General features: G+C 50.4%; 2 protein-coding genes across 4 annotated transcripts in view; both read left to right on the top strand.

The window, feature by feature from the left end:
* SMIM7 (small integral membrane protein 7) overlaps window positions 1-4154 on the top strand; it is a 30690-nt gene extending 26536 nt beyond the window's left edge. Inside the window, exon 6 of the transcript XR_003116854.1 lies at window positions 3186-4154. The gene's annotated coding sequence lies outside the window, so the exon portion shown is untranslated. The remainder of the gene's footprint in view (window positions 1-3185) is intronic.
* A 1693-nt stretch (window positions 4155-5847) lies between these two features.
* Window positions 5848-26261, top strand: part of MED26 (mediator complex subunit 26) — a 55180-nt gene continuing 34766 nt past the window's right edge. The window contains exon 1 of one of the 3 annotated variants that reach the window (XM_025368990.1): window positions 5848-6387. Coding sequence is in view for 1 of the 3 variants with exons in the window: in XM_025368989.1 (XP_025224774.1) it covers window positions 6984-7055 (72 nt within the window). In the remaining 2 variants the exon portion in view is untranslated. Of the gene's footprint in view, window positions 6388-6567; window positions 7056-10295; window positions 10681-26261 lie in introns of those variants that run through there. The other 2 variants (XM_025368989.1, XM_025368991.1) reach the window with 2 other exon arrangements.

The following is a 26261-nucleotide window of genomic DNA, read 5'->3' as shown; positions in this document are numbered from 1 at the left end:
ACTCAAGAATGGTGAGAAAGAAGGCTGGCTAGGAACCCAGGTGGGGCAGGTGGTCTGCACTTTGTGGCTATTATGAGCAATGCTGCTATGGACATTTACCTGTACATTTCTTTCTGTGAGTGTATGTTTTCAGTTTTCTTGCCCATTTTTTTTTTTATTTTTATTTTTTTAGACAGTCTCACTCTGTTATCCAGGCTGGAGTGCAGTGGCGTGATCTCGGCTTACTGCAACCTCTACCTCCCGGATTCAAGAGGTTCTCCTACCTCAGCCTCCCAAATAGCTGAGACTACAGGTGCCCCCCACCATACCTCCATAATTTTTTGTATTTTTAGTACAGACAGGGTTTTGCCATATTGGCTATGCTGGTCTCAAACTCCTGAGCTCAAGTGATTCGCCCATCTTAGCCTTTCAAAGTGCTGGGATTACAGGCGTGAGCCACTGCATGCAGCCATGTTTTCAGTTTTCTTGGGGGAGATTCCTAGGAGTAGAATTGCTGGGTTGTGTGGTAACTTCCAGGCCTCCTTAAAGCTTTAGCCCAGACTGGGTAGAATGTGGTTTCCACTGCATTCTCTTAGCCACAGTGAGTTGCAGGTTCACCCCAGAGTCAGCGGCAGGCGGGAATTGGGGATGACACGAGGACCTGAGTGTCCAAGGGGGCTTCATGAAGTCCTCATGTGAAGTCCCCAGCATGGACCCTGACACATCGTAGGTCCTCAACAAATGGCACTCCCCGTTGTCACTCTGTTTAGTACTAAGAATAATGATAAAACTGGGACAGTAAGGAAAACACAAACTGTTGGGACTTAGATCTGAATCTATTAATCTGTCTAATAGAAAAGCCACCATCAGGATTTTGGAGATTACAAGCTCACTTTAGATTAGCCATACTGGAGTCAGCCCTGGAGGCTCCCAGAGATCAGAACAATCCCAGCACTTGACAGGATGGCTGGGAAACAACACGTGAATGCCAGGAAATGCGGAACTAATCTAGGAAAAAAGTGTAAAAAGAAAATAAACATCATCTGTCATTCTATCTATCAGAACTGCTGTCAATATTTTGGTTCCTTTCCAGTAGTTTTTCTATGCACTCTGTGCATAAGTATGTATATTTTAATAAAAGTATAATTAAGATCACAATGTATATAGTTTATATGCTGCATTTTATTATTTATTGGGAGCGTTTCTCCATCAATTAGTGGGTTTATTTTTGTTGTAAGAGACGGGATCTTGCTCTGTCACCCAGGCCAGAGTGTAGTGGCGCAGTTGCAACTCACTGCAGCCTCAAACTCCTGGGTTCAACCATCTCAGCCTCCCACTAGTTAGGACTGCAGGCGTGAGCCACTGTGCCCAACCCAATACAGGTTTTCTTAGTGACAACATCACACACACATGCACACACACGTGCACACAATTTACTTTGGAAGTTTATAGCAGTGTACAGCTTGGTGAATTTTTTTTTTTTTTCTTTTGAGACAGAGTCTCTGTTGTCCAGGCTGGAGTGTAATGGTGCCATCTCAGCTCACTGCAACCTCCGTCTCGTGGGTTCAAGTGATTCTTTCGCCTCAGCCTCCCGAGCAGCTGGGATTACAGGCGCGTGCCACCTGCCTAGCTAATTTTTGTATTTTTAGTAGAGACAGGGTTTCATCATGCTGGCCAGGCTGGTCTCGAACTCCTGACCTCAGGTGATCCACCCACTTCTGCCTCCGAAAGTGCTGGGATTACAAGCATGAGCCACCGCACCTGGCCAGCTTGGTGAATTTCTACATGTACATACACCAGTGAGGTCACCACTCACATTGTGGCTTAGATTGTTGTAGCCCCCACAAAGCTCCCTGTGGAGCCTTCTAATTCATAACCTTCCCATTGTGGGGAATTGATCACAATTTATTTACGTACTCCCCTATTGCTAGGCTTACATTGCTTCCAATCTTTCACTCTTACAAATAGTGCTTCAGTGAACTTCCTTGTACATACATATTTGTCTACATCTGATTGCCTCCTTCAGATAAATTTCTAGAAGTTGTGAATTCAGTATGCTCACACCCACAGGGTCAGAGGGTATGAACTTATTGAAGTGCTCCCAGTTGGCCAGGCATGTTGGCTCGTGCCTGTAATCCCAGCACTTCGGGAGGCTGAGGCGGGTGGATCACCTGAAGTCAGGAGTTCCAGACCAGCCTGACCAACATGACGAAACCACATCTCTACTAAAAATACAAAAATTAGCTGGGCTTGGTGGTGCGCACCTGTAATTCCAACTACTCAGGAGGCTGAGGCACGATAATCACTTGAACCAAAGAGGTAGAGGTGAGCCCAGATGGCACCACTTCACTCCAGCCTGGACAACAAAGTGAGACTCTGCCTCAAAAAAAAAAAAAGAAATGCTCGCAGTTAATGACTTTTTTCCTTCCTTGGCGTCCCAGCTGTGTTGTGTTTGTACAGCGCAATTATTGTGTTCATGAATCCCCCCCAACCAGTTCCAGGGCTTGGCTTCAAAACTGGATTCTCAGGAGCAGGTATCCTTTGTGTATCCCCATCCGAAGATGTGATTAAAAAATTGAGTTCTTCTAGCTACCTTTGACACGTCAAGGTTAGTCAAAGCCAATTTAAATTGGTTTCACTTTTAGAGTAAACAAGACTTAGTGCAAAGCCAAGCAGAACTATGAAACTCATCTCTAGGTACTTCTGAGATTACTGATACGGTTGAATGAGTTCATATTTGAGAAAGGGTTTTAAAAATTTCCACCAGCAGCCGGGCGCGGTGGCTCATGCCTGTAATCCCAGCACTTTGGGAGGCCAAGGCAGGCGGATCACGAGATCAGGAGACCATCCTGGCCAACATGGTGAAACCCCATCTCTACTAAAAATGTAAAAATTAGCTAGGTGTGGTGGCATGCGCCTATAGTCCCAACTACGTGGGAGGCTGAGGAGGGAGAATCGCTTGAACCCAAAAGGCGGAGACTGCAGTGAGCCAAGATCACACCACTGCACTCCAGCCTGGCAACAGAGTGAGACTCTGTCTCAAAAAAAAAAAAAAGATTCTGCCAGCCTGTTAAACCCAAAGCAAACATAGGGGTTGAAGTGGGGTGGTTGTTTTTGTCACACTGGCTTTTTCTGTTAATCCCTGGAGCCCTCACATCCCTCATTAGGGTAGGTTTAGTAACCCTGTGCTTTAAATGGCCTATCAGGGGCTTGCTTCTATCATTGTGATGAGTGCATTCCTGCTGTTGCTTCTGGCTATCACAAGGTGTCACTGTGGAAGACTGGTCCTGTAGAGCTGTGTGAACCTGCCTGGTCAAGGCTTCCTCTGCAGTGCTCTTGAGTATCCCGTTCCTGCTTAGGCCACAGCAGTGAGTCCAGGGAGAAACATCCTCCTACTCCCTTACCATCCAGCTGGACTGAAGATACTCTGCACTTGACCTCCTGACACTAACTTCTTTGCCTCTTCCCGTGGCAAGAGCAAATCATGGACTCTAAGCTACTTCCTCTCCCTTTCTACTATTTATTTTATTTTATTTTATTTTTGAGATGGAATCTCGCTCTGTCACCCAGGCTGGAGTGAGGTGGTGTGCTCTTGGCTCACTGCAACCTCCGCCTCCTGGGTTCAAGCAATTCTGCCTCTGCCTCCCAAGTAGCTGAGAATACAAGCGCCCACCATCACGCCCAGCTAATTTTTGTATTCTTAGTAGAGGTGGGGTTTCACCATGTTTGCCAGGCTGGTCTCTTAACTCCTCACCTCAAATGATCCGCCCACCTCGGCCTCCCAAAGTGCTGGGATTATAGGTGTGAGCCACTGCACCCAGCCCTTCCTCTCCCTTTCTCTTTGGGGTTCCCCTCACTAACAGGTGAGGCAGCTTTTTCAAGGGCATTCCAAGCACAAAAGACCTTGTTGTACCTAAATACTATAAGGGACCTGTCACTGAGGACGAACCATCACAGCAAGAGTAGTTATCTCGTGCCACATCTTTGCATAACTGACAGGATTCCTGGCAAGGATGTCTCAATGCAGAAAGTTGGCTAAGTGAACTGCAGTATCCACCCTGGACCTAAGAGAACTTGCTAATGTTTTCAAGACTGCTATTCAGTGGTTATCTGATTCAATCTTTGCATTTACAAAAGCACCCTTTTACATATATTAAATGTGGAATAAAACTAAATATCCGTGTGTGTTTTGTGTATCCTGGTGTATATAGTATTATATTTTATGAAGTATTTCATTCATTCTGGAAATAGCTGTTGAGACCCATGGTGTACCAGATCTGTAGAAACTGAAATGCATTCATATGTCTGGGGGTGTGTGTAACACTACCGTGTATTTGATGAAACTTTCATTGACTTACTCCACAAATATTATTTTTCTATCTACTGGGGATACCAAAAAGAGCCAGTGCCCTTGAGGAACTCAGTCATGTCAATGCTTCTTAGTTTTTAAAAAACAGGTAAGTTGAGTACTTTCCAAATGTTTCTTTTTCAAGACAGTCTTGCTCTGTCACCCAGGTTGGAGTACAGTGGCATGATCTCAGCTCACTGAAGCCTCTGCCTCCTGGGTTCAAACAATTCTTTTGCCTCAGCCTTCCAAGTAGCTGGGATTACAGGTGCCACCGTGCCCGGCTAATTTTTGATTTTTTGGTAGAGAAGAGGTTTCACCATTCTGGCCACGCAGGTCTTGAACTCCTGACCGCAAGTGATCTGCCCACCTCAGCCTCCCAAAGTGCTGGGATTACAGGCATGAGCTACCAGGCATAAGCCACCATGGCTGGCCCCACATTTTGTTTGTTTTTGTTCATTTGAGACAGAGTCTGTTGCCCAGGCCAGAGTGCAGTGGTGCAATCTTGGCTCACTGCAACCTCTGCCTCCCGGGTTCAAGCAATTCTCCTGCCTCAGCCCCCTCTAGTAGCCGAGATTACAGGTGCGCGCCACCACGCCCAGCTAATTTTTGTATTTTTTGTAGAGATGGGGTTTCACCATATTGGCCAGGCTAGTCTCGAACTCCTGAGCTCAAGTGATCCACCCGCCTCAGCCTGCTAAAGTGCAGGGATTACAGGCTTGAGCCACCACTCCGGCCCAAATGTTTCTTAAAATAACTTGACGCATGCAAAATAAATTGTCTCCTATGTAATCCTTTATTAAAAAAAAAAAAAAGATACGGTACATCCGAGTTAGAAATTGAAAGGCAAGACCAGAATATGCCTGAGGAAGGCTTTGTTTATTTTGCTTATCAGAAATGAGATAAAGAGTTATCTCCGAATGGGCCAGTTTCCAACTTGGACCATGTACACCATATACACAATGCTCCACATTCTGGGAGGGGTGAGGTTGGGAGCAGTAAATGACAAGTGTTTTGCCCGTGTTTCTTTTCTCCTCCAAGGGGATGTAAAACTTTTCACATGTGCAGAAGCACGCAACTATAGCCACGTGCAGAAGCAGCCGTTTTTGCAAATGAAAATATTTCCCAGAAGCACAACAAATACAAGACGAACAGGTGCCAGGCAGCTCCAAGGCACACATGTGGTTCTCATCAGCCGTCTTCCTCCTGTTTTAAATCTAGGTCTTCCTGTAACAGTGGGGAAAAAAAAGATTTCTCCCGAGGCCGCCGAGCTTGCCCTTCCACCCCGTCTCACAACAGCATTTCCAACAGAGTTCCCAGAGAGAGGGGAGCAATTACAGAAGGCAATAAGTAGGGCGGAGGGAGGAGGGGCGCCCTTAAACTTGACACCTGCGGTTCTGGGCTTAACCCCGAAGTCTAGGTGACCTTGGGCCTCCGTTTCCTCCTGTGACGTGTTTGGTTAAGAGAATGAGCATCTCAGTTTTACAGCACCTCCAGGCAGAGGCGGGTAGAAGGGTCTTTCAATCACGGGGTTTTCTGCCGGTAGGGGGGCGGGGGGACTGTGCCCCAACAAGGGACGGCGGCAATGACTGCAGACTGGGGGAGGGGGCGCTTCTGAGGCCAGAAATGCCGCTCAACTTCCGACAGATCAGGGGACCCGCCCCGACGACAGAGCAATATCGCGCAAATGCCAGTGGCGCCGAGGTGGAGAAGCCGCGGCGTAGACGCAGATTTGCAACCTCCGGCTTTCCAGCGTTGCCAGCTACCGGGGGCGGCTTCTTTGCTGCCTCACGTTTTCGCGATCGGGGTCGCGCGTGGCGATGCAGACCCCCGCCCGTCACCACACCCATTCCCACACTCTCTAAGGGGCGGGGGCGGCCGCGGCGACACCCCTGGACTCCTCCGATGACCCTTCCGTGCGCAGAATCACAACGTGGACGTCTGCTTCCCTCGCCCTCACAAAAACTTCGGCAGCTGCTCAGCCTGCGACTCTCATCCCCCAGTCACGCGCCGGGAAGGATCTCCTAGAGGAAGGATTTTCCCGCCGCCCTCCCTGCCCTGAGGTAGCCGCCGCGAGCGTCCGGGTTCAAGGACTCTTTGCGCGCGCGCTTCCGTCAGAAAGCCCCGCCCCGCGACCCGGGCGGGGGCGGGGTCTCCAGGCAGCGACCGTTGCCCCGCCCAACCTCCTCCCAACGGCTGTCTAGGCCGGGCAGCGGGGCGGGGCGGCACAGGCGGGTGAGTGCGCCTGCGCGCGCGTGCGCGGAGGCGCGGGGCGTGGCGCAGGGCAGCCCCGCCCATGCCTGGCGTCTCCGCCCGTCCCATCTCCCAACCTCCTCAGCGTGGCGCCGACGCTGCGTGCGGCGCGGACTACCCAGAGTACTCCGCGCGGGGGCAGCTCACTGGAGTTTGGTTCTCGAGGCGGCGGCAGCAAGCGGCGGCGGCTCCGGCGGCTCCTCCTCCTCCTTCGGTGGCGGCGGCGGCCCGGGACCGAGACCCGGCCCCGGCTCCCCTCTCCGCCACCCCGCGCGCCCCTAACCCTCCGGCGCCGCGGGGAACATGCGGCTCCGGCTCCCGGAGGCCGGCGAGTGAGTGACCCCCGTCCCCCGCCTCAGCCCGCCCGCCCGCTGGCCCGGCCGCAACCCCCCGCCTCGCCCAGGCAATGACAGCGGCTCCGGCGTCTCCGCAGCAGATCAGGGACCGGCTGCTGCAGGCCATCGACCCCCAGAGCAACGTAAGTACCCGCCGCGCGAGCTGGGACGGAGGCCGCATGGGCCTGGGACCCTCCCCCTCTCCTGTCCCCCTCGCCCACCGGGCTTCGGGGGACCCGTCTGGCGCCCACCTCCCCTCGAGGGCCGCTGCCATCTCTGCCTCTCACTCCTCGGGCCCGGGCCGGGGGCAGGTCGGGCAGCCCGGCAGCGCTTGGTACGTGAGGCCGAGGCTTCCGTGCGGCCTGGGCGGAGGAAGCAGACGGGGGGCTAAGGGTAGAGTTTATCTCCCTTTTCTGCTCCAGCTCTATGACCCTCACTGCTCTGGACGAAGCTGCCCTGCATCGCCCTCCCTCCGGGACCTGAGACCCCCGGGAAGCCCTCCCGGAGCGGGGGAGGGGAGGGAGAAGGGCTGTGAAGCAACTGGTGTCCGGGGTATGACTCGGGGAACCTGTGTCTCCCATGTCTTGGCCTTCTGGGTTATGAGAGAAGTCCTTCCCCCTCCTCCCGGCTGGCAGCACCTTCCTGGCTTCGGAGAGAACCCCCAGTGTGTTTTGCCCCTGGCCGGGTACCCAGGGTACGTGGAGAGTCTGTCTGCCTTCTGTGACTGGACACGCCTTCGCCAAAACCCTCTTGGGGTCGCTGCCAGCGACAGATGATTTCGGGGAGGGTGGGATCCTTTCTGTTGCCTTTCTGGGCCTCAGTACCCATTGCGTCTCTGACCAAGCCAGAGCTCCATTTTTTTGGGTAGTGAATTAAAGAGGACTTTTCTCTCCCGTTTACCCAAGAGCCCTGTTTCAGTAGGCTCTTTCCCTCACCTGGGGGTCTCAGCCTGGTGGCTATTGACCCGGACTGTCAGGGTTAACTCCAGGGTGTCGCTTCCTCGGGTGCCCCTTTGCTGAGGCTACTGTTGGCGGAGGGACCGCCCCTTCCCCCTCCGTATATGTGGCTGTGTATCTGTGTGTGTGTTATGTGTGTTGTTGCGGGGGTGGGGTGGGGGTGGGAAGACTGATCTGTTCTCATATTTTCTCCAAGAGTTTCTTGGCAGTAGGGGTCATACTTCCCGCGGCAGGAGCAGGGCGGTGGGAAGATGCGGTAGCATCCAGGTATGAAGTGAGGCCCTGCTTCCCAGGAAGTGGCCATTGAGATCACTTTTTAATATGCTGTGAATGGAAGAAAAAAATCATCTTTGGCTTGGCCAGGTAACTCAGGTTTCTCTCACCGTAGGGGTTTTTACTTGTAGTTTTACATGAGCTTGGCTGATTACTCTTAGCAGTATGCTTAACTCTGATGATGTTTTTGGAATAATTCACGTTGACTTATACAATTTTTGGTAAGATTGAAGGGTTATGAGTTTTTTTCTAAGGCCCTGTTTTTGCTGTGATATAAGTACTTCTCTTATCCCTGGTATTCAGGTCCCATTAACATTGACTTGATGGTAATTGTCTTTAACAAATGTTATATTATACATTTTTGTTACGACTTCGGGGGTGGAGTGGGCACAAGCTATATAAAACCTTCTCGAATGTCCTTTTTGCAGTAACTGGTGCCACTGCAATTTTAAGATTGAAATATTAGAGGATAAAACTAGTGACATGAAAAAAATAGCCTTGGTGACTTGTACATCTTTTGTGGAGCCAGAAGGTAATTTTTTGAATTTCACGCACTCGCTTTCCTTCTGGAGAGTCTGAGAGGTTGCTGAGATATTAGCACTGATCCTTAATGCCACCTCAGAGAGCTTTGGGATCAGGCGGCACTTTGACAGGCGATCACAGTGTTGTAGATTAGGTCACTCCAGTGACCTCACAGTTTCCAGTATTGTGTAAGGCTCTAATCAAAACGGTTCCTTGAGGCAGAAGAAAAGAGGACGGAACAAATCTTAGTTTTGTGTGTCTCAGCTCATGCAGAAATGTTATATAGGTCCCTGGTTATGTTACCTAACACGGAATTTGCATTTCATATCGCTTATTTTCAGGGACTTTGGTGATGATCTTGGGCAGAGTCCTACTAACATGGGGTGGATGGATTTGGGAAATTATCTTCTTGATTATGAGCAATGAGGAAAGTGCCTCCTTTGTGATTGATCCTGTGAGCGCTGTTATGGGCCGTTTGACAGGACCGTTCGCTTTGAGCAAACACCATGCAGAAACAGAGCTGCAGTGGATGGGGTTTGCTGGCGGAGGTGATGGTGAGAGCTGGGCACGTCAGTGCGTCTGCAGTTTCTCTCGGATCAATGTGGGCTCAGGTGAGAGCAGGTGGCTCCAGCACAGGTGCTGCCGGTGTGCCGGTCTCTCCTCTCTGCCCTGCCCAATGATGAATTCCACTACTGGATATTTAGTTGACACATATTTAAGATGCTCGTGGAAAAAAAAAAAAAAAACAAAAAACGGGGACAGTGTTGAAGAGCCAACACTAAAATTAAACCTCTTCTGAGAGAAGCGGCAGAGAATTGTGTCATGTAATGCTTACCTTTATGGGCATGCAATTATGGTTAACAAACTTAGCTATTGCTTGCAAAATCAGTGTCAGGAACTGACCTAATATCCAAAAGTATCTGGAAAGTTAGGGAAGTGACGAAGTCGTGTTTACCAACCATCTCCTTGACAAAGGAATTCTTAGGAGGAAAGTTGTTTCTGTGCTCTTTTAGCCCCTGGAGTATGCATTTGAATTCCTATAGCAGCAGGCTCAGAGTTAATAATTTCTGCCAATTCAGTAATAAAGTAAATCCTCTACTCTCCTTTTCAAAAGGCTACTAACGGTTTTTCAGAGCAGTCGGAGCTTTTCTTTTCGTCGTGCACCCTTTCAGCCCAGGGTGTTGAAAATCTCTCCGAAGCGCAGCGTGTGCATGATTGTTCCAGCTTACTCTCGCTGCATTGTGGGTAAAGTGAAGGACTGTGTCTTACTCTCGCACAGCAGTCGTAGTGAGCAGTCTCCTCAGCAGGTGATTCGGTTCCCATCTGCCTGGGACACTCTTTGTTTTGTGGAGGTACGAGCTTTATCTTCCTGTGTGGCACACAAGCTTCTTGGGATGTTTCATGTCTTGTCTTCTCCCTCTAGAGCAGAAGCATTTGGCACACTTTCTATCTGCTGCTTAAACTGACTGAACCCTAGCATCCATCTTGGACCTGTGCCTGAGGAGCTACATGTGAACCCCATTTTACTAGGAAGCCTTTGTAACTGCTTTATGCCCAAAAGTACAGTCGTGGAATATTCTAATGCAGAACTTTGGAGAGGGAAGGAGTCACAGGTGACTTGAGACGCTACTCAGTAGAACTGTGAGGAATATGGATGTTAAGTGATGATTAACAAACTTAGCTTTTAGAGGAAAGGTCCGACGGATAGTAGACAGTGTACTGCATCCTCATGACAAATAAAATAACAGCACAGGGCAGGGCTTGCTAACTGCAGGTGAATGTCCTGTGTTCAGAGCAGGGAGAGGCCTGAGAAGGTCCTGCAGCAAAGAGGGACTTGAACTAGCCCTGGCTGCTTGTGTCAGTGCCTCCAGCTGTCAGGCTCTGAGTGGGAAACGTCCTTGGGAGCTGCTTGCTTTCTTACAGCTCTTCAGGTAACAGAGACCAAGGGGGAGGTGACCAAGGCACGCTGCAGAGAGACCCAGCAAGAAAGATAATTTTCCCACCTAAGAATTGGAAGGTTGGATGTTGCTTACCTTGACTTCCCTGCAGATTTCTTGTCCACAGGGTGGGATTGGGAACGGGTGTATGCACCCCATAAACCTCCTTCCAGATCTAAGTTCAGATCCTGGAAGGGACAGCAGAGTCTAATGTCAATTGTTCTAGAAGGGTTTTTTGTTTTGTTTTGTTTTGTTTTTAATATATCTTTGCAAGGTACATTGTTTGAAGTTTCTCAGCTAACAAAATTCTAAACCAAGGTGTATGCTTTGTTAGTTTGTGTGGCACCCTGTCAGAGAGTTCTGCTTCCTCCCAACAGCCTTGTGAGTGGGAGAGCCAGTCTCCCCTTTTGCAGGTGCAGAAGCCAGCAGCATCAGGTAGTAGGTGCTGCTCAGTGGTGTCTCCTGGGGCAAGCAGAGGACAAAATGCTTTTGTTTCTTACTGACTTAATGGGAGGTGGTAGAACCAAAGTTAGGGACTTACCCAGAGTCATTAAGTGACAGTCCTTAGAGTCCTTCCAACTCTGAACACCACCACGCTGTCTTGAAAGATGGAGAGATGGCTCCACAAGAGGCACGAGGGGGCAGCGTTTTTGAGCTGATAAGAAAACTTGTGGGGATCCTGTAACGTCCCCTACGAGTTTATGTGAGATTACAGCCTGGGGCTGGATCTACCTATGTTAGATCTAACAGGGTGATGATATGAGACAGCCTGTCCCGTGAACATCTTAAGGTCTCTGTCACGGACAGAAACCTGGGCCAGACCACGGTGTGGCAACTAGCAACTAATGTGGAACTTTTCATGAGTCTGTGTGACCAGTTTGCTCTCTACTTCAACATTACAGCACTTTTGATATTAACTTAAAATGCCATTTATTCTGCAGAAAAGCAGAATAGTATAAATTGCAAAATGAAGGACTTTTGATTCTGACCCTATCCAAAATAGGGGACCCTAAACCCAAACATGTAAATGCCCACTGCTCCACAATTGCCCAGATTCAGGGACTCTTCTGTCTTTACTCTTGTCTGTTGTGGCCAGGACACAGCAGAGGAGCAGCGTGGTGTTCTCTGACTTCGGGAAACAGAAAGGTAGCAAGTGTCACCTGTGACACAGGTGTATGTCCTTGTCTTTGACTCATTCTGTCCCTCAGGAGAAAGTGGACTTTACAGTCTGTCCTCACTGAGGTTTCTGTGTGGTCCTCAGACTGTGCTGTCCTGGTTGGAGGTCCCCAAGCCCTGGAGGACTGTCCAAGACCAGCGTGTGGCAATGGCTTTGTCCTGCATACAGATGTAAAAAGGCACCATGGTCACGTCAGCCCCTGGGCAACTGTGTAAGATAGGACATGTACCTTAAGGGCGCCAAGCTCTCTTAGGTGAGGGAGGACACTTGGGCTTGCCTTTTCTTGATTTTGGGGTCTGCGAACATCTTCTCAGACTGAGCTCCAGTTTAACCAGACTGACTCCAGGTGACTCCAGTGGGAGGGGTCCCCTGGCCACTCCCCCACTATCATCTCCTTCTGGAAACTGGGTGCTTTGTCACTGCACGTTGTGCTTTTCCTTTGTATTTCTAGTGGTAGACTGTCCCGCGTCTGCCTGGTCCCTTTGGGGACCGGTAGCTGGTTGTCAGAATGGGTGGCCGAGTTTGTGGCCCAGTGAGTACAGGAGAGGCAGCGCATTTCATTCCAGTGTGGTCTCGCTAGCACCCATGCTGGGAGCACCTTCCAAAACAGCTGCTTTTCACTCGCAGAGCAGGGTGTGGATTTGCCATAGGGATTCCCTGAACCGGGAAGCATTTCCTGAGTGAGAAAGACACACCGATAATTCTGCATGCTCTATTTAAAGGTCTTCTCTGAATGGATTCCATGCCTTGGGAGGCACTGCAGTTACGTTTCAGTCACTAACTGATTAGCAAGTGCTCGTGTGCTGAGTGTAGAGGATACAGACCTGAAGATGCCCAGCTCCTGTGCCAAAGGGGCCTGGCGCCTCACAGGGAGGAGGGCAGATAGAGCATGGTCATGAATGAGCTGGGTGGGGGGTGCTATGGCATGTGGGCTCGGCAGTCGGATGGCCTGATGGTGCTGCAGGTCTCAAGTCCAAAAGGAACAGTTCTCCCCGTGCCTTATTTGAAAACAGTTGAGAATTCTTAAGAATATGAGATGGCTTTCTTAAGTATATTCTGTCATCCAGTTTTTCAGAATAAGTTCTGTAGTCAGGCAGGCAGGCTTTTCTTGCATTGTCTCTGGCATGAGTGGAACAGAGCTGGAAGGAATAGTCGGCAAATTATTGCACAGTTTTCCCTCTCTGCCGTGGGATGGGGCACAGGCAGATGTCGATCTGTGTCTGTGGGTATGGTCGGGGTGTCTGGGCTTGAGAAAACGGAAAGGGTCTTGGGGTAGCCTGTACGTGGCACTGATTTTCAGCATTTGGGGTGTTGTTGTACCCTCTGCATTAGATTTGCTCTGTGTGGCTTTTGGAGGCAAGCCTAGGGGTAGGGAAGGTGAGAGTTCTGTGATGTGCTTAGGGGAGCGGTGGATTATTGTCAGAACTTAACACAGTCTGGGGGCACTGTGAGGTGGCTATGTGGACATGCCCAGGCCCTTGGATTCTGTGTATAGGCCGTTGGATTCTGTGACCAGCCAAGTACCGGGAGGTTGCGATTCTCTATGGAGCCTATTCAAAAGGAGATGGGTCATGTCAGGTGAAGTACCAGCTGCCCTCTGGGAACTCATATCCCAAGGATTGCCAGGCAATTGGGGTTAAAGGCCTTTGGATGTTACTGGGACTGCAGCAAAGTTTCCTGGGTTCATCCACTGCAGGAAAATAAATCTTGGAAATCCTCAGGGGACTCATCAGGTTTCCCCTGCATGCAGAGTTAGGCTCAGTCTCCTGTGTGCCAGCAGTAGTCTCTGTTGGGCAGCAGAGGCTGCAAGATGAACAGCCTCTGTTTACTGAGCACTTACACAGTGCCAGACGCTACTGTGTGGAGCGTCTCATTGCTTCTTTGAATTACTTCTAGGGTAGGTGCTTCATCTTCATTTTAGGGACTAGGAGAGATTCACCGATTTGTCTGGTATTGCAGACAAGGGAACCAGAAGCCTTGGGTCTGAATCTATCACTGGGTGGTTCTGATGTCAGAGGGCTTAACCATGAGAGTCTTCCGCTTCCCACATTAGTGGTGCCAGGCGTGGAAGCTGAACTGCGTTGCGTCTTCTAAGGTATACCCTTGCAAACATGAAGTGTTTTCAAATGTTACATTTTTAATTCCATTCCTTCCCAGTTCCTACAACTTTTCCCCCTTTAAATTCCTCTAGCCTAGTGGCTCCAAACCTTTTTGAGTATGAGGGTTCATTTTTATCATCAGAAACCTTCTGGAACCTTCACATAACAACAGGTGTGCTTTGAGTAACTGTTTTAAAGAAAATTCGAGGCCAGAACCTACTCCTAATCCAGTTGTGCTTCGAAGTGAAGTTCTGTCTTGTCGTCAAAACAGCATCAGTGTAACTCTGAGAGCAGGCCTTACCTGTGTGTGACACCTGGAATTTGACCTTTGTGCTGCCTCCAGTTGGGAACCTCCTGTCATCCCTGCTGCCTGCCTTTTCTGAAACCTTGCCTGGTTTAATCCAAGACCATCTCTCTCGGGAACCGTTCATCGTTTTAACACTGTGTATTCCTGCTGATAACAGGTCTTGTTGGTTACATTTTCCATGTGATTGTGAAGTGCCCAAGTAGGAGAGCAGGAGTTGCTCCCTTAGTATCTCGAACTGCCACAGCACGTGGGTGCCCAAATGCTTGGTGCTCTTACTGTGAACAGGGCCAGTTTTGGGAATGGCTGTCAGCGTTACTGAGCAGGTCCTAGGTGCCACCAGTTTTCAGCACTTCACCTGCATTCAAAACACATTTAATCTTCATAGCAGGTGTAGATTAAACAGGAGGCAGGTGCTGGTGAGGAAACTGAGGTTCAGCGGACACAGCTGGAAGAAGGCTAGGTGGGATGAGGCTGGGGTTGGAACACACCCACCTGCTGGCTGTCTTCCATGTCATCTGTGAGAGGCCAGTGGGCACGTGCTGTGCAGGCACTCCCTTTTCTTGCCTGGGTCCAGCTCTTTATGCTGGATTCATCTGTGCGCTGCTTTTATGCCAGACTGGGAGGACAGTGGTCCCTGAAATGCTCTGTGCTTTCTCTGGAACTGGCTGAGGAAGGGGTGTAAGGTGTGTTTTCCTCTTTCTTTCTCATCTGGTATTTTTCACTCTAATAGAGAAGGTGGCACTTGATCTTAGATTTCTGCCTGTCTGTGTTCCCTAGACACTGTTCAAATGTCACTTCATCTGTGAAGGCTGGGTCCCCAGCGATGCTTTGGCGTTTTTTGGTCGTGTGACAAAACATATGGCATTCCTGGACACACATCCCCCCAGATTTTCATTTGTTATGGCCAGAAAGTGGGGTGCTGCTTTGTCCAGGCCACACCCTGTGGGGGGTCAGCCTCGTGGCTGCTGTGGAGACTCGGGTACTGGTGTGCTGGGTGCACAGCATGGTTTTGTAGGGTGTTGGCTGTGGCCGGCCTTGACTCTGGTGGGGGTTCTGTGGTGCAGGCGTCAGCAGTGGCGAGTTACTGGGAGGACTCAGGTGCGTGTGACCCGTGGCCCACACCGAGAGCCCAGTGGGCTGGCAGCACTCCCAGGCCCTGGCGGCCCCACTGCCTGCTTGTGCCTTCAGCACGGCAGTGCACTCTTCTGTTTCCCACCCACACTCCTGGTCACATTGGCTCTCTGGGCAGCCACCTGCACACACTGGGTTTAGGTTCTTCTTATCCCCTTGATGACTTGTTTTGATGTCCCCCCTTCTAGTCATCAGGTTCCTGGCCCAGCTTGAGATAGGCGCGGAGAGGTGGCCACATCCTCTTTCCCACCAGGGTGATGTGGTAGTTACCATGGTAGCTAACAGCTCTCCTGTTCTGCAGGCCGGCCCTCTAGAACCCTTTATAGATGCTGCCAACTCCATTCACCTCCCAGGTGCATCTTGCATGGTGCCTAGGCAAGCAGTCCTCAAGCTGGCTTTTCAGTGCTGTCAGTGGGAGACCCATAATACTGATGTGAAGGGGTATAAAATAAGAACAGCTTTATCCTTTTGTGTGGTCATTGGTTCACATTGTTTCCTTCTGTGTTCACTTAACTGGTTGCCTGCACAGCACCTGTCTTTACTTCCTATACTAATTCTGTGGCCTGTCCAGCCCTAGAGGGAGGTTAGTGCTGTACTGGTGGCAGGAGCTTAGACACAAAGGGGCTGACGGTCACGCAGGCCCAAAGGCAAGTCTGCGGTCAGGTGAGGACCTGGTTTTTCTCTCTCCCTCTTTTGTAGTGTTGCCTTCACACAGTGGGGTGTCTTCCTCTCCGTCCCAGCAGTTTCAGGATTTTCCCTCACCGAACTCCCGACTCTGCCGGAATCCCCACCAAACGTTTCCTAATGCCTTTTCTGAGCTTTGATTGAATCAGCAGTTTGATAGAATTAGTTGATTGGTTTACCCCTGAATCTGGTGTGAGTTCCACCCAAACAGTCCCACAATAGAGGGGATGTTCCCGGGAGACATCAAGGTCCTGTTAACGGGAGAAGAGTAGTGGATCCAGTGTCCGTGGATATGCACTGATGTCATCACCTCTCCTGAGGTGACCGTCACATAGTTGGGCCTTGGCTCCAGAAGGCAAAAATGGGAGTAACCGAAGTGTAAGGTCCAGAGTAGCAACAAGGTGGTTTGGCTGGTGTGAGGTCACTGCGTGGAGTTGTAAGTACCTTCTCGTTCTGGTTGAACCGCAGATTGCATTTGCCTGTAGTCACCCTTGGGGACCTCGCTGTCACACTGTCCTAGTGCAGGTGCTGGCCAGCTGCAGCTTCAGATCCCGTCCTGGGCTGGAGAGAGTCTTGCATGGTGCTGTTTTTTTCCTCCCTATCTTGACAGTGTCTCCTGGTGCTTCAGTCACTGCCTGGAATGGAGCCCATGCTGGGGGAGGTGGTGCAGTCCAGGTGATCTGAACCCCCCCAGGCCTCCTGCGGTCATGAGGAAACTGTGCTGTGACCCAGGCAAGAGCTGTGGCCTCTCCTGTAGCTTCTCTGAACTTGTGGACCCTGGGCAGAGGCTGGGAGATCTGTTGGGTCTGATTGTCCTGCCTGTTTCCTCTCATCTGTTCTTCCCCCGGTTAACCGGAAACTTGTACCTGTGTTTCCTGGCCTCGCTTCTTCCCCTTCGGTTAACGGAGAGGGGTGGACTCAAGTGATCTTTCTTTTGCAGCCTCCATTTCCCCAACCCCACCTTGTGTTTCTGGGGGGCTCTCAGTAAGCCCCTGAAGTTGGTGTCTGCTCCCGTTTTTGCCTGGCAGTGACGAAAGTGGGCTACATGTTAAGTAAGTCTCAGGCTCGTCTGTGAGGGAAAGGTTTGTTTGTTTTTTTTTTTTTTTTTGAGATGGAGTCTCACTCTGTGTCCCCCCCCCCCCCCCCCCCCCCCCCCCCCNCTGCAAGGTAGGCAGAGTTTTTTTTGAGAGGGAGTCTTGCTCTTTCGCCCAGGCTGGAGTGCGGTGGCGGGATCTCGCCTCACTGCAAGCTCTGCCTCCCGGGTTCACGCCATTCTCCTGCCTCAGCCTCCTGAGTAGCTGGGACTACAGGCGCCCGCCACCAAGCCCGGCCAATTTTTTTGTATTTTTAGTAGAGACGGGGTTTCACCGTGTTAGCCAGGTTGGTCTCGATCTCCGGACCGCGTGATCCGCCCGCCTCGGCCTCCCGAAGTGCTGGGATTACAGGCCTGAGCCACCGTGCCCGGCCTTGTGAGGGAAAGGTTTGTGAATGGGTATTCCACCTTCACTTCTGCCTTAAGGGAGTTTCTCAGGCATTTCATTTCTCACCTTGATGGTTGGTGGGCAAGCAAGTGCCTGAACTTGGGGGCCCCTGAGTGGGGAGCCTGTCTTCTCCCAGGAGAGCTTCAGCACTGCCCTCCTGTGAGCTCCTTCTGCATTTGCTGCCCAGCTTTTTCCCTCTAAACACTGAGCTGAGCTTAAATAAATGCTGTTTGGGATTGAAATTGGAGTGGAGAGAAAGGAGAGGGAATCTTTTCTGTTTCTGGTCCTCGGCACTATGTCTACGTGTGTATATGTGTCTCTCTGTATGTGTGTCCATCTGTGTGTCCGCAAGTCTTGTGGATGGGCTGCTTCATGTGTTGGGAAAGGCAGCAGCTCCTGAATTTGACCTGTCGTAGAGAGGAGTTACTTTCTAGTTTCCAGTTCTGGAAACTTCAGGAGACACACTCTGGCTTGGCTTAGGGTGGCATGGGAGGGCCTTGTAAAAAGTGTCAGTGCCCACAGGAAGTCAGGGAAGTTTTTCCAGAAGGAGCAGGGTCTTTTATGCAGACGGAAGCAGCATGTGCTCCCAGGCTGCTACAGCCCTGTGTACCTGAAGGAAAATGGTGAAAACCCTGGCCTGGAGTGGGGAGGGAGCATGTTAGGTGTTCTGGTGTAGTTGGCAGGTGGTATTTGTGCTGGATAGTATGCGGAAGACTTGTGCATTGCCTCTCTGGACATGCTGTCTGCACAATGAGGAGTTAGGGGTGTGACCGAGTGGGCACCTCCTCATCACCCTGGTGATGATTCTTCTGTGTTGAGAGCACTGCGGACATGGTTTCCTATCTGGTCAGGTGGTGGGCTCCCACAAGTTGGGGAATAGGAAGTGGCATCATCTGTTTAGGAAGATGAGCTGTCCTTGGGCACAAGGATACCTGTTGTGTTTGTCACGCCAGGTTGTCTTCTCCTTAGGATGCTGTTCTCTGTGCTCACCATGGGCACTTGGAATGAATGACAAGGCCTAACAGTGGGGGGATGTGTGCCTCCCTGGTTCCCTTGCCCCTTGCTGCGTTGGTCTCTTTTTTTCTCTCCCCAACCCCTTCCATTGGTTCCTGCTCCCCCCAGGTGTTTTGGCTTTGTGTAGCTCTGCTCATGGTCTTTGGCCCTTAAGACTTTCCCCAGGTTGTCTCAGAGCCACAGCTTCCTTGGCACCTGGACACTTGCTCTCCAGCGCTGTCTCCTGTGCCTGGATGTCTAGACAGCCCACTCCAAAGTGGATACACCTTCTTCACCTCTGCTCTTGTCATGCTGTGCTGTGTCTGTTGGTGGCGCCATGATCTACTGCTCTGTAGACCACCTTAGGGCCATCCTGGAGTCCTCCTTCCTGCAAGCTGGACCTTTAGAGGGTCTAGTGCAGCAGTGTCCCAGTGAGTCTCCTGCCTTTGTATGTCTGAAAACAGATTGGGATGATTGACTTCTCTGGTGGTGTCGTGTTGCTGACTGGATAGAGTCTCAGCTCTTTAGGTGGCATATAGTAGAGAAGATAGTCTTTCTCCTGGGTGGAGGACTTAAGCAGAGTGGAGTTGGAACCATTGACCCTGCCGTTCACCTTGCAGCCTTCCACGAGGTTAGGTTTGCAGCCTTTGTTTTTCCAGAAAGATGTAAAAAATGCTGCATAGGAAGGCTTTTTTTTTTTTTTTTTTTGAGAGGGAGTCTCGCTCTGTCGCCCAGGCTGGGATGCAGTGGCCGGATCTCAGCTCACTGCAAGCTCCGCCTCCCGGGTTTACGCCATTCTCCTGCCTCAGCCTCCCGAGTAGCTGGGACTACAGGTGCCCGCCACCTCGCCCAGCTAGTTATTTTTTGTATTTTTTAGTAGAGATGGGGTTTCACCTTGTTAGCCAGGATGGTCTCGATCTCCTGACCTCGTGATCCGCCCGTCTCGGCCTCCCAAAGTGCTGGGATTACAGGCTTGAGCCACCGCGCCCGGCCAGGAAGGCTTTTAAGAATGGGACATGGCCCTGTGCATGAAACATGCTGGGTGCTCACATGCATGCTACCTAATAATACACAGGCTTGGTGGTAGAGAGCCCATCTAGCTCCCATTGCCTTCCTCCTGGTCTCTGCATCCTCGTTTTCCTGAGAGCTGCCCCTTCCTCTCTCCAGTCCATGCCCATTGGATGGTTAGTAACATAGGTACGACTGGCCAGTCCTGGGACTGCATCTTCCTGGGCAGTGATTGGTTCAGAGACAGACCTGTGACCCAGTCAGAGCCTGTGAAAGTTGTAGCACTTTGCTGGAGTAGTTTGGGGAGACTTAAATGGGAGAGGATGTGAGCTGTTTTCTGCTGAGGTTTGCTGCCTGGAGGCAGCCTGTCCAGGAGTAAGACCTGGTCAGAGGAGTAGAGAGGACTAGGACCTTGTGGCTTGGCTGATCTGAAGTAAAGCCTGTCCTAACCTTTTTTTCTTTTTTTTTTTTTCCCCCAGGAGTTGGAGTCTTGCTCTGTCTCCCAGGCTGGAGTGCAATGGCACAGTCTCAGCTCACTGCAACCTCTGCCTCCTGGGTTCAAGTAGTTCTCCTGCTTCAGCCTCCCGAGTAGCTGGGATTACAGGCACCTGCCACCATGCCCAGCTAATTTTGTATTTTTAGTAGAAACGGGGTTTTGCCATGTTGGCCAGGCTGGTCTCGAACTCCTGACCTCAGGTAATCCACCAACCTTGGCATCCCAAAGTGCTGGGATGGATGACAAGTGTGAGCCACCATGCCCGGCCGCCCCCAAACTTTTAAGCTAAGTGAGCCTATGGTTTTCTTTCTTGATTAAACCCATTTGAGCTGACTTTTCCCTCACTTGCAACTGAGAGAGTCAGGAAAGAATCATCTGAGCACATTATGCCCCAGGCTCTGGGTCAGGTAGCCCTTATTCCTCTCCTGCTCCAGCCAGGCTCAGCTGCTCATCAGTCAGCTCCTGACCTTTTTGTGCACCCCACCTGATCACCTGCCCTCTCTCCCTCCTTGCCTCTCTGGGCTCAGGGTCCAGAGCCTCCATAAGCAGCCCTGTCTTCTGACTATTCCAGGCATCCTGGTCTGATCTTTCCCGCAGCGCCTCCTGTAACCGGTCTGACGTGCCTGTCATTTCCCCCACCCCCATTCCCCTTGAAGGCAAAGACTGGTTGGTTGTTTTCTTGCTGGTATTTAGTGAGCCATTCATTCTGTTAGGGCCAGTAACCAGTTTACAAATGGATGTGGGTCCATTTCTGACTTCAGGTTACAGAAGTAGCATTGCCTAACCTGGGAGGACCCACTTGGTTTTGGGGTAAGAATTCAGACTTAGTAGGGCCTGAGCATGGTAGTCATTTAGCTCATGAGTATTGGGGTTGAGGTGACTGCGCCTGGACTTGGCCAGACCCCTGGAGGAAGCCCCCTCCTGTGATGGTTACTTGGCTGTCTCCAACCTTCAGCCCTTTGGATTCCTCCCATGGTTCGAGGGGTCTGTTGGACCTCAGGCCCACATGAGCCTGCACGTGCCTCCTCCCTCCCTTGGGCCAGGCCTGGGCAAACACTCCCCACCCACTCCGCCACCTTTTTATTTTATTTTGAAATGGGGTCTCACTCTGTCACCAAGGCTAGAGTGCAGTGGCACAATCGGCTCACTGCAACCTCCACGTCACCGGCTCAAGTGATCTTCCTACCTCAGCCTTCTGAGTAGTTGAGACTACAGGCACATGCTACCACACCTAGCTGCTTTTTTGTAATTTTTGTAGAGATGGGGTTTCACCATGTTGCCCAGGCTGGTCTCAAATTCCTGAGCTCAAGCGGTCTGCCTGCTTCAGCCTCCCAGAGTGCTGGAATTACAGGCGTGAGACCCTGCACCGGGCCAGACACTACCCTTAGCACAGCTTCTGGACCTTAGCTGGAAGGCCTCGGGTCCTTCTCAGCTGTTTCTACTTCGGTGACCTTGGACCAGATCACTTAATGTCTCCAAGCACCAGTCTTTTTACCTGTGACATGGAGCTGGCATTGCCATCACCTGTTGATACTGTCCTCTGGGGTTTGAGGTGTGTTGAGAGCCTGGCATAATGCCTAGCCTCCATTTAGTCACCCTGATCATGAAGATGCTGGTACTGTCTTCCTGTGACAGATGAGTTTGGGATGTTGTCTTCCTGAGGCCATGCGGTTGCAAGGGGGAAGTGAGGATTTTAATTCCATCAATGATTCTGTCACCAAGCCCAGGGCATAGATCTTATTGAATCTGGTTACCTGTCCCACTTCACAAACCAAGGGCTTGACATCCTTTGGTGTAAATCTTCATAAGGGACTATAGGGACTTTATCCTGGGGTCATAATAGAAATGGTTGCAAGGACAACAGCATCAACTCTTACTGTGTGCTCACTCTGTGCTAAGAATCATCCATTTTATAGATGGGCTAATTCAGGAAACTGAAGCATAGCGAGTTTAGGTCGCTGGCACTGCACAGCTGTGAGCCCGACTCCTTCTGCCCTCAGAGCCTTTGCTTTCATCCAGAGATAACACTGCTGCCCACTGTAGAGGGGAGGGGAATGCACGTGAAGCCAGTGCCACCTGGACAGTGCCCATCAAGTGCCTTGCCTGCACCTTGGGTAGAGAGCTGGGGACTCTGCTGTCTTTTTCCACGTCGGAAGTGGGGGAGTTTGTGCCTGAGTTGTCGTGGAGTACAGAGGGATCCCCTGTCCCTTCCCCAGCCAGATACAGCCTCTGATGTCTCTAGAGCCTTTGAGCCATGTCAGCTCCAGTTCATGAGGCCTTTTCTTGTGGAGAAGGGAACCTTTTCATTTCTTATGGGTAGGTTGATGAATAGGTTTAACAGTCAACTAGAAATCTCTAAGCCTCCTCTCCCCTCCTCCCAAAGAAAGAAAGAAGGAAAGAAAGAAAAGTATTTAATATGTAAGAGTTTGGGAATTAGACCTGGATTCGAATCTCTACAGCTCTATCTCCAAGTTGTATGTTCTTGGACAAATCACATCAAATATTTATCACTGCTATTAATACTCTCTATAAAGTGAAGACGTCCCTGTCCTACTAAAGGTAAACAGTGCCTGAAAGGAAATTTAGTACCTAGTAGGTACTAAACATGTATAAGCCCCTTCTTGACTTTTCAGGAGCTAGGGGGTATTATTCCCTTAGATGAGTTTGTAGATACTGGACTTCGATTTTCACAAATGCCGTTCTTTTTCAAGGATAGTCTTTCCTTTAGTGTCAGCAACGAGCAGTTACAAGACAACATTGCATAATTTACACATTTCTAAATGCTCCCTCGGGGGAAAACAGGAAGAAATTGGTTGTAGAACAAAATCCCAGACATCAGGGTCCAGAGCCTCTTCCTTGGAAGAGGTGCTTAGGCTGAAATTCACAATCAGGTTTAAAAGCTGCATATACTTTGGGAGACCCGAGACAGGTGGATCACAAGGTCAGGAGATCGAGACCATCCTGGCTAACATGGTGAAACGCCGTCTCTACTAAAAATACAAAAATTAGCTGGGCGTGGTGGCAGGCGCCTGTAGTCCCAGCTACTCGGGAGGCTGAGGCAGGAGAATGGTGTGAACCTGGGAGGCAGAGCTTGCAGTGAGTGGAGATCGCACCACTGCACTCCAGCCTGGGCGACAGAGCGAGACTCCGTCTCAAAAAGAAAAAGCTGCCTATACTTTCCCAAATCTCTCTGTGCTGCAGTTGCAGGTAGGGTGATCAAAATACAACTTTGTGCACATGAAACTACCTTTCAGAAGCAATAGCCAATATCCTTCCTGTGTAGAGACTTACTTTAGAATTAACAATTGTGGCTAGGCACGGTGGCTCCAGCCTGTAATCCCAGCACTCTGGGAGACCGAGGTGGAGGATTGCTTGAGGCGACGAGTTTGAGACCAGCCTTGGCAACGTAGTGAGACCTTGTCTGTACTAGAAATCACAAACATTAGCTGGGGGTGGTGGCATGTGCCTGTGGTCCCAGCTACTCGGGAGGCTGAGATGGGAGGATTGCTTGAGCTGTGTAGGCTGAGGCTGCGGTGAGCCAAGATCACGCTACTGTACTCCAGCTTGGGCGACAGAATGAGACCCTGTCTCGAGAAAAAAACCAAACAAAAAGTAATCATAAATCATAAGATCTCCAAGATTTTACTGGATGGAAAAATGTTGACGTATTTGATGCCTGGAACATATACCTTGCACAAAAACATGTGGGCAGAATGGCCTTGGCAGGTAATCAAGACTGGACGTTAAGCCAGCCTGTTGCGGTTTTATCTCTCCTGGCCTATCTCCTACCCCACCCCCAACAACCTGCATCACCCTGCTGGCAGGAGCTCAGAGCCACTGTCACCCTCCTGGAAACTATTTATGTAGCAAGAGCCATGGACATGCTCATGTCCTGTGACCCAGTAATTTTACTCTTGGAAGTTTATTTACAGGCGGAGCTTGGTGGCTCATGCCTGTAATCCCAACACTTTGGGAGGCCAAGGTGGGAGGATCACTTGAGGCAAGGAGTTGAAGACCAAACTGACCAATATAGCAAGACCTTGTCTCCATTTAATTCTTTTTTTTTTTTTTTAATGAAGTTTATTTTTAAACAGCATAGGAGAAGCTTCAGAATCATGGTGCATCCACAGAGTCAAATAGCCTATAGCCGAAAGCGTGATTCTGGAGGCTCTGTAGAAAAATGGGTAGGCCTTGCCATGAGGGGGAAAGGAGTGGTTTTGTCACTCAGGCATCTGGATAGGCTGGATGCCTGAAGAACTAGAATCTGGGGTAAAATGGAAGCACTTGTGTTGGTTGGGGCAGGGGAAATGGGTTAGTTTGTTTTCCCCTGTGCTCCATTGTCTTTTCAATTAAACTGTAAAAAAAATGAAAATAAAAGTAGACTGCTCTAGCCTGAAGAGCACTTGAGTACTATTGAGAGCAATCGGCTCTGGAGTGGATTGCGGGCCTCTATGTACTGCCATCAGTGGAGAGGATTATTTCCCCTCTCATGCGTTTCTGGAAGGTTCAGAGCACTAGTGTGCAACACGACACTCCAGTCAAGGCCACCAGTCATGTTCCTAGAAGCCTGGGGTCCATCCCACCAGGACTGACGGGACAACACCTGGTTTTCTCCACATGGTCAGTGAAGCCACACCCCATGGCTCTGCTCAACACCCTGAAGTGGTCTGTGCCTCTGCCTTCCTCTCACCTTAGTCACCTACTCCACCTGTGAGACCTGGGGGCTACTGCCAGGATGCATGTTCTGCAGCCCTCCTCTGCCCTCCATCTGAGTCCAACCCTGGCCATTTCCCTCTTGGTCCTGCCCCTTCCACACTGATAAGCAGATGACACCACTGTCACTTCACATCCTTCAGTGGTTTTCCATCACCCTTCGAATAGACGCCCACACTCCTTATTGTCATGATCTACACATGCTACAGGCCTTGGGCCCTTCTTTCCTTTCTCAGCTCAACTTGAACCCTTGCCGTCATTCTTGTGGGAGAACCTTCTCCCTCATCCAGTTCTTGTGACAGTCGGACTTCTTCAGGCCTCTCTTGGCCACCCGTTATATAGAGCCCATGCCCTCCTGCTGTCACACTGCTTTCAGCCTTCCGTGTCATGGCACATGTAGGAAACAGTGGCATCCACAGGGTGCAGTGGGTAAATTGGAGGTGAGACTAGGGGAAAGTGCACATGCTGTTTCTTCCATAGAAATTATAAGGATGGTGGCTCACCCCTGTAATCCCAGCACTTTGGGAGGCCGAGGCAGGCGGATCACCTGAGTTCGGGAGTTTGAGACCAGCCTGACCAACATGGAGAATTCCCATCTTTACTAAAAATACACAATTAGCCAGGTGTGATGACGCATGCTCGTAATCCCAGCTACCGGGAGGCTGAGGCAGGAGAATCACTTGAACCCAGGAGGCAGAGGTTGTGGTGAGCCGAGATCACACCATTGCACTCCAGCCTGGGCAACAAGAGCAAAACTCCGTCTCGAAAAAAAAAAAAAAGAAATTATAGGCCGGGTGCAGTGGCTCACACCTGTAATCCCAGCACTTTGGGAGGCCAAGGTGGGCGGATCACGAGGTCAGGAGATCGAGACTATCTTGGTGAACACTGTGAGAGCCTGTCTCTACTAAAAATACAAAAAAATTAGCCAGGCGTGGTGACGGGCGCCTGTAGTCCCAGCTGCTTGGGAGGCTGAGGCAGGAGAATGGCATGAACCCAGGGGGTGGAGTTTGCAGTAAGCAGAGATTGATCTGCGCCACTGCACTCCAGCCTGGGCAACAGAGCGAGACTCTGTCTCAAAAAGAACAAAAGAAATTATAAGGAAAATAAAATACAGGGTTTTAGGGAACATAGTCAATGCTGAACTTGTGTTGAATAACATTATGATTATTATTATTAGAGACAAGGTCTTGCTTATTTTTTAGAGACAGAGTCTTGCTCTAAAAGATTTGGTTGTCTGGGCTGGAGCACAGTAGTGCAATCATAGGTCACTACAGTCTTGAGCTGCTGGGGCTCAAGGGATCCTCCTGCCTCAGCCTCCCAAGTAGCTGGGACTACAAGTGCTAGTGACTACACCTCACTAATTTTTGTATTTTTTATAGAGATGGTCTCGCTGTGTTGCCCAGGGTGGTCTTGAACTCCTGGCCTCAAGTGATCTTTCTTCCTTGGCCTCCCAAAGGGTTGGGATTACATGTGTGAGCGACGGCACCCAACTTGAATAACATTACTGAAATAACATTGCCTTTTTTTTTTTTTTTTTAAAGAGTACTTGTGTCCAAGAACATCACTTTTATA

This window comes from Theropithecus gelada, chromosome 19 (genome assembly GCF_003255815.1).
Source record: "Theropithecus gelada isolate Dixy chromosome 19, Tgel_1.0, whole genome shotgun sequence".
Lineage (NCBI taxonomy): Eukaryota > Metazoa > Chordata > Mammalia > Primates > Cercopithecidae > Theropithecus > Theropithecus gelada.
The sequence above is the reverse complement of the archived record's forward strand: the minus strand, read 5'-3'. Positions and strand labels throughout refer to the sequence as shown.